The sequence below is a fragment of the Bison bison genome, unplaced genomic scaffold (assembly GCF_000754665.1).
Source record: "Bison bison bison isolate TAMUID 2011002044 unplaced genomic scaffold, Bison_UMD1.0 scf7180017864286, whole genome shotgun sequence".
Taxonomy (NCBI): Eukaryota; Metazoa; Chordata; class Mammalia; order Artiodactyla; family Bovidae; genus Bison; species Bison bison.
Genome location: NW_011494858.1, coordinates 838,044 through 845,636, shown reverse-complemented (window position 1 = coordinate 845,636; position 7,593 = coordinate 838,044). Strand labels below are relative to the sequence as shown.

At 55.5% G+C, this 7,593-nt stretch overlaps 1 protein-coding gene across 1 annotated transcript in view; it reads right to left on the bottom strand.

Moving 5' to 3' along the window:
- CELF4 (CUGBP, Elav-like family member 4) overlaps nt 1-7,593 on the bottom strand; it is a 313,421-nt gene that overhangs the window by 2,407 nt on the left and 303,421 nt on the right. Inside the window, exon 15 of the mRNA XM_010849742.1 lies at nt 7,477-7,593. Coding sequence (XP_010848044.1) covers nt 7,521-7,593 — 73 coding nt within the window. The 3' untranslated portion in view covers nt 7,477-7,520. The remainder of the gene's footprint in view (nt 1-7,476) is intronic.

Below are 7,593 nucleotides of genomic sequence, written 5' to 3'. Positions count from 1 at the left end.
CTCTCTCAGAGGCCTCGGGCTTTGAGCTCTAGTTTTTTGGTTTAGAATTTTTTTTTTTTATCATTCTGTTACTGTAGAGATTTTGGTTTTGTTTTTCCTTTTGAAGTGAGATTTAAAATAGCCTAACTTGAAAAAGACCAGACCTAGGAAAGTGTCAATTGAAAAAGGCCCCCAAATTTCTAGAAAAAAATAAAATCACAATATTTTCAAGTGCAAGTAAATCAACCACGCATAGATACTTTTAAGGTGTTTTCCTTATTTTTAAGAAAAAAAATTAATGGTTTGCACAGTTAAATGATCTCATGTCCGATAATTCGGGAATTCATCTTTATTTTTACTATTTTTTTTTGTTCTTTTTTTTTTCTCTATGTGACATCTAGAGAAGCATAAAAAACGCTGAACAAGAAAAACCAAACAACAGAAAGTAAAACCACTGCAAGCACCAAGAACGAAACGAAAATGAGCACAGCAAAAAAGATTGTGGCAGCACAAAAGTCAAGAAAATGCACGTGTGATCATGACTGGCCAATCATCAACTGATACAACATCCAAGAAAAACGCTCCAATCACAGCACCTCCACGAAACTTGACGGCAATTGTCATGCAACCGATTCTTAGCCTTGTTACATGACGCCATCATGTCACACTGTGAACTTTGAGTTGATTTGAACTTACGGATGGGGGACTGTTTTCTCCACTCTCATGTGATTACGTGAACTTTATTCCTAGCTCAGCGCGAGACTGTGGTGGATTTGACTGGCCCTGGTTGGGTTGTTGGAATTTGATTGAATGACAAAAGAAGAAAAGATTTATATATATATTTATATATGTAGAGAGAGAGAGAGAGAAAGAGAGAGAGGACAAGAGCGTGGGTAAGGGCAGGGAGGAGGAGGAAGGGTGGGAGGGGTCGGGGATTGTGGGGAGCGGGGTGGGGGGCACAGGGAGAGTCGGGTTGAGGGTGAAGACGGGCAAGGAAGAAGTTAAAACAAAATTAAAAGGAAAAATATTTATACAGCACCAGACCACAGCATCAATCTAAAAGCTCGGATGAGAGAACAGCAGTCAAATCATAAGAGAACGGAAAAAAACCCAAAAGGATGGAGGAAGCGGCAGACGAACGACATGGGCACATCAACACACACACGCACACGCACGCACGCACACGCACACACGGTTGTTGATGCAGACAGGTGATACACTGTGAACAACAGCAGAACCTCACACAGGGCCACTACGGGCATCCGTCACGCTCCGGGTAACAGGAGGGAGGGCGCAGGCAGTTTGGCGAGGGGGCCAGAAAAAAAGAAAACAGCCCCTCAAACCACCCTGGCCGGCGAGCAGGTCAGGGGAACGGGCTCTCTGCTTTGACCCCCTCCTTGGTTCTTTCTCCCCCAGGGGCTGAGCGTGCCTCACCTCCCCAGCCTTCCTGGCTGCAGCCTGTGGTCAGCAAGGGGAGCCTGACCGGCTGGCTCCCATTTGCCGGGTGGGTCAGAGGCTGCCTAAGGTGACTGCTGTGTCTGGGGGTCCGTCTGGGAAACACTCAGCTGCCCGGGACGGTCCACACTCACGACAACCCGGCCTCCCACCCTGTCCCGGGCCCGCAGTGGCCACCGTCCCCAGGGAAGGGCTTCCCCGCTAAGAGCGCCGAGAGGCTGCGGGAGGCCGCGGGCCTGCCCCCTGCCGCCCGGCCTCAGCCCTCGGTCCTCAGAACCTTCAGAAAACGAGCACTCTCAGTTGTGAGATTTAGAGTCCATCACGGCAGTGTTCTCGGAATTCTACAAACACGCCCTGGCACAGCTGATTTCGTGTTTCACGGCTGCCTTACTCACTCTGCTTTGCTCCCAAGGGGGCCCAAAGTGAGGTGGGGTCCTGGCACGTGAAGCCTTTGGGAGGCTTCAAAGCTCTGACCCAGGAAAGGGTCACGGGGGAGGCTAGGGCACCCTGGAGGGTAAGTCGCAGGGAAAAGGAGAGTCCACTGGAGAGGGGCAGCTACGGGCCTGGCTCCCTACCGGTCCCTGCGGCTGTCACCCTGCTCCTCTGCTTCTCCCCTACCCCTGCCTCCCCCTTCTTGGCTCCTTCACACCCTACATCCCCCCACATACAGCTTTCTAGACTGACCCTTCTCACTGTCTTCTTTACTGATGGAGCCCTAACTGGTGCAGGCTGAGATCCCCCTCTCGGAAGCACCATCCAGTTATTCCAATTTGAGTTGTCTTGAACACGCTTCATTCACCATTTGGGGTCCTCTGCCCCAACCCAGGGCCCTGGGGGTCCCCAGCCCCACCCCCTCCTCCTGGTTACCCTGAGCTTGCCCCTCAGTCCCTGGTCACCTGCAGCACCCCGGCCTGTGCCAAGCCTATGCACCAGGCTGGTCTCCAATGTCCCCGGCTTCTACCCACAGTGGCTCCTGCTCTCAGCTTTGGGTTTTCCCTCAGGCCGTGTGGAAGGGAAGCCTGAGACTGTGACGTGTCGCTGCAGATAAGATACAACATAGCTGAGAGGTGACGATTCGAAGCCTAAATCTGGCCCCCGGCTCTGCCTTCTCTGAGGAGCCTGGGCCTCTCTACCTGCACAGAGCCCGGCCCTGCCTGCCGTCCGGCTGTTCCTGCAGCAGATTCCCTCCCTGAGACCAGGGCCCACCAAGGCCCGCCTGCAGCCCCAGCCCCTCCACAAGGAAAATCCGCAGACCCACCACCCATGAGAGCCAACTGGCAGGCCCGTGGGGCGGGAGAAGAGGCCTCAGAACTGAGGGCCGGGGGTGCGGGGACTCCCTAGTTGTCCAGTGGTTTGGACTCTGCGCTTTCACTGCCCAGGGCCCAGGTTCAATCCCTGGCGGGGGAACTAAGACCCCACAAGCCACGCGGCACAGAGGGCACTAGGTGTCAGCCATGCAAGTGTGCCTAAAGGACTCCCAGGGACTCTCCCACCCAGTCCTGGGACGCCCGCTCCTCCCCACCCGCTGGGCTCCTTGGCTGGCGGCCAGCTTTCTTCCAGCCTCCCTTCAGGGCCTGGCTCTGGCGGACGCTGGGGATTCCACACAGCCCCTCCCCAAAGCTCCATTGAGGGGACTCTCTCACACACACTTGGCCCCAGCACGCAAACACACTCTCATACTTAGCCTAAAGAGGCTCCCCCGGGTTCTGCCGGCTGGCCACTCCCTTCACGTGAGAACACTGACCCCTCTGCCTGCTGTGACCCCTGCCTGGCTGCCCTCTGGAAAAGCCTCTTCAGGCCCAGCCCTAGACGTGGCAGCAGGGTCACTGACCAGCATGGGGAACTTGAAATCAGGCCTGAGCAAGTTATGGTCAAGTTGAGCCAATTTAGATGCCAGGTTCTAAACACAGCTGGCCTCCAGCCAGAGAAGGCTCAGGCCCAAACCACAGCCCAGCACCAGGCAGGTCTGACCCGAAGCACCTGTGCCTGCAAAGCTCGGAGCAGACGCTGTGCAAAAGCACACTCAGATCCAAGCCCAGGGTCCAGAGACACGGGGCTCCCAGGGTCCAGAGACATGGGGCTCCCAGGATCCAGAGACAGAGACATGGGGCTCCCAAGGTCCAGAGACACGGGGCTCCCAGGATCCAGAGACACGGGGCTCCCAGGATCCAGAGACACGGGGCTCCCAGGGTCCAGAGACACGGGGCTCCCAGGGTCCAGAGACACGGGGCTCCCAAGGAGTCTGAGTACGTTCTCCCCCTCAGCTCTCCCCCTGCAGAACTACACAGCCAGGCACCTGCCCTCAGCTCAAGCCCAGCATGCTCCAAGGTGGGACAAGGGACTTGGGTGTCTGCCTGGACCTGATCACGTTCATGCTTCTGCCTGTTTCCTTCCTCTTAGTTTCCCAGTAAAGATTTCTTGGAGAAACTCCCATCTTTGCACAAGATAAGAGGCAGGGGCTGCAAGGATGCCAGGAACCCACCTAACCATCAGGAGGCACAGACTGCATCCTACCCAGGCCTCGTTTCAGGGGAACCAGAGCCCAACCACACTTCCCTCCCAGAGCTGCCCTCCCAGGGCCCCTCTGCTTCCCCAGACCCCCCTCACTCTAGTTCTGATTTGGCCACCTCTAAGCCTTCTGTCTTCACCACTGGCTCTGAGATCCCCTTCCCCGGGCCTCTTCACACCTAGCTATGCCCCCTGAGCCCCTGCTCAGATGAACTCTGTCCTTCTGAGTAACTGGAACTCATCATCTGTAAACATCCCTTGTCGGTCTGTAAAATCATGCAACTTTAAGCTGCTTTTATAGCTGTTTCCTCCCTCCCTTGCTGGCAGCCACTTCCCACTGCAGTCCCCAAGTCTGTCCCTTAGCTGGCACCTGCCTTCTGTTACAGCCTCTAACAGCCTTGGGCTGGGAAAGCCTGAATGCACCATTTGTTAAAATCCTGTGATTGTAGCCAAAAGGTCAACTTGAAATGTAGGAGTTACGTGTTGTTGTTTGGTCACTAAGTTGCGTCCACCCTTTCATGACCCATGGACTATAGTCTGCCAGGGCTCCTCTGTCCATGGGATTTCCCGAGCAAGAATTATGGAGAGGGTTGCCATATCCTCCTCCAGGGGATCTTCCTGACTCAGGGATCGAACCCACGTCTCCTGCATTCGCAGGCAGATTCTTTACCACTGAGCCACCAGGGAAGCATAAGGATTATGTGACATCACAGTGTTTGTAGGAGACTGCCTAGTGAAGGGGTAGTCAGATGGCTGACCCCAGAGAAGGGGGATGTCTGGGGTAGGAGAGGGTGGGGCGAGAATACAGGGGTGTTTATCATTCTCCTTACTTGAAGGGGTTAAGCAGCCCCCCAAATCATGACTCAACCACTCAGTAGCTGATTGGCAAGTGACTTAATCTGTGTGTGCTCCAACTGTAAAATGGGAATAACAACACTGCCTACCTTATAGGCAGCGTCAAGTATACAGTTATGTCTCCAGAGTTGTCAGCTACAAGAACAATGCCTCGTGCATGGTAAGCACAGTGTGAAAACCTGTGGTTCTCATCTTTTCTGGCTTTTGTATTCCCTGGTAGAAGAACCACTCTGCTTTTTAAACTATTTCTCCTAAGTCCACTCCACAATTACGACTGCTAACTGGTTCTATCCTGGGGGCCACTTCTTACCTTCTGTCCCAAACAACAAATCCGCCTCTCTCGCCCCTTCCTCTGACCTAGATGTCCTCTCCTTTCTTGGGGCTTACTTGCGTCGAGGTCAACAAGGCTAAGACAGGCTACTGTCAAGGGAGCCACAGAATCCCAGGGCATGAGTCCCCAGCATACCACCTGGAAACTCCTGTGGTGGCTCCAGCACCTGGGTTTCATCACTGGAGAAATGCAAGCCCAAGAGGGGAAGCACCTTGCCCCAGGTCATGCCCTGACAGCAGAGTTAACCTATTGAAGAAAAAGTGCTCCATGTCACGAAAGGGCTCTTCCACTGCATTGTCCCTCCGTCCTCTGGAAACGTGCCCTCTGCACCATCTGCTGGCTGCCACAGAGCCAGAAGCTCCATGCGGGCAGGATGGTGACCATGCATCTCTGTATCCCGGAACTAAGCACAAAAACTGCCCACACTCTGAATGGATGCGCGTGCGCGCGCGCGTGTGTGTGTGTGTGTGTGTGTGTGTGTGTGTTCGTGCGTGCATGTGCATGCGTGCTCATGCGCATTTCATACAGACCAGAGATGGGCAGGAGCTGGAAGTCAGGAAGCAAGGGAGGCAGACTTCGCTCTTCCAGCCTTGCTGTGAATAGAGGCTCAAGAAAACCTCTTGGAGAGAAGGTGAGTATGGCTGCTCCCAAGTGGACAAAAGGGGTCCTGCCGGCAGTGCGGGGATCTGGGAGGAGACTGGGAAACTGGAGCCCTCCCTCCCAGACTCCAGACTCTGACCCTTCACTGGAAGGTGTAACTGTCACGTGGCTCACCTTTCTCGCGAGCCCTCTCCATCTCAGGTCACAACTACTCTGCTCTTGCAGTCACTCCGGCCAGAAATCCAAGTGCCATCCTAACCCTCTTTCTCTCACACCCCCTTGAATTCCTTCCAAACAGCACCAGCTCCTTCACAGCACCTCGAGTGACTGCTATCCCCCGGGACTGAGCAGTCCAGGCACTAGACCTCTGCTTGTGGCCCCACAGTCTATCAATACAGCAGCCAGCGATCCTACTGAAATGCAAGTCACCCACAGCCCTGTGCCCCGCAGAGCTCTCCAGTGGCTCCCTTAGCCCTTCATTTCAGCGGAGAGGCCGAAGTCCACACAGCTGACTGGGTTCCTTCACGAGGTGGCCCTCCTCACTTCTGGGATCTCCTTTTCTACTCCCCCGCCCCCCAGCCTGCCATAGCTCTCCATCATCTCGGCCTAATGCTGGTCCGTGCACACACTGCCTTGGCTCTCACCTTGGAGCCTGTACACCATACTCCTCTGGCCCCTGGCATGGCTCCCTGTCTTCCCTTCTTCAGATCTCTGCTCAAGTGTCACTTTCTCAGCAAGGCCTACCCTGACTACCTGATTTAACTGTAACCAACAATTTCAACACCCTATACAATTTACTCTTTGATCGTATGTCCTTGTTTGATGTCTGTCTGCCTTGCTAAGGACAAGGATTTTGATCAGTATCACTCATGCTGAGCTCCTAACAGTAGTTGACCCACAGAACTGTGGAGGCGGCAGAGGGCTGGCAGCCTGGCCCTGGCCAGGGAACAAGCTGGGATGGCAGGAGGGCACCGCAGTGGGGGAAGCCAGGCTGGGGGTGAACTCTTGATGACCAGGCACATCTCCCACCTCCCTCCCCCCAACTCCGCCCCAGGAAGCTGCTTCATCCAGGGGAGTATGTGGCCTGGAGGAGGAGTGGCCCGATGGTGCCTCCAGCTTTAAGGCAGGACTCAGAGAGCTGGGAAAAGTGACACCTGTCCACTCATCACGGGCTCTGGGAAGTGGGCAGGGTAAGTGGCCCCAGCCCCGTACATACAGTCACCCTCCTCAGCCTCTGTCCCCTCTTGTTTTTTTGGTAAAGTTCTCTTTGAAAAGTCCTGTTCCCGCCTCTCCAGACTGAGCTGTGGGGAACTGGAGGAGTGAGACGGTCAAGTGTTGACAGGCCCCCAGAGCTGGAGAGTGGAGAGCCAGGGAGTCTGACAGAAGGCCCCAGCACATGTCTATAGCTCCCCACCACAGAGCCTATGCCACCCAAACTCTCCTAGCCCTGAGCTTGCCATTGGCTCACCCCAGGACTTCTGGCAAACAAGATTGCCAGTGTAGACCTTCTCAAAGCAGTTCCCTCCCTCCTGTCCCCTCTTGGCTCTGCGGCAGGGGGATGGCCATACCCATTTCTGCCGGGGATGACCACAGCTCTGCGCCTGCCCCCTGAGAGCAGGTCGAGCCGGGCGCCGCGGGTCCAAGGCACAACGAGGGTCCAGGCAACAGAGGCCAGAGGAGGCGGCGGGTCCGTCCGGTATCAACCTCCCCAACCTCCCCGTCCCCGCGCCCCGGCCGATCCCCGTTACCTGTGCGAGTCCTGGTCTCCCCCGGGGGACGCTCCCGCCGGCGCTCAGTACGGGCGATTGGCGTCTTTGGGCCGCTTCAGCTGCACCTTGAGCCTCTTCATGCCGATCTGGAAGCCG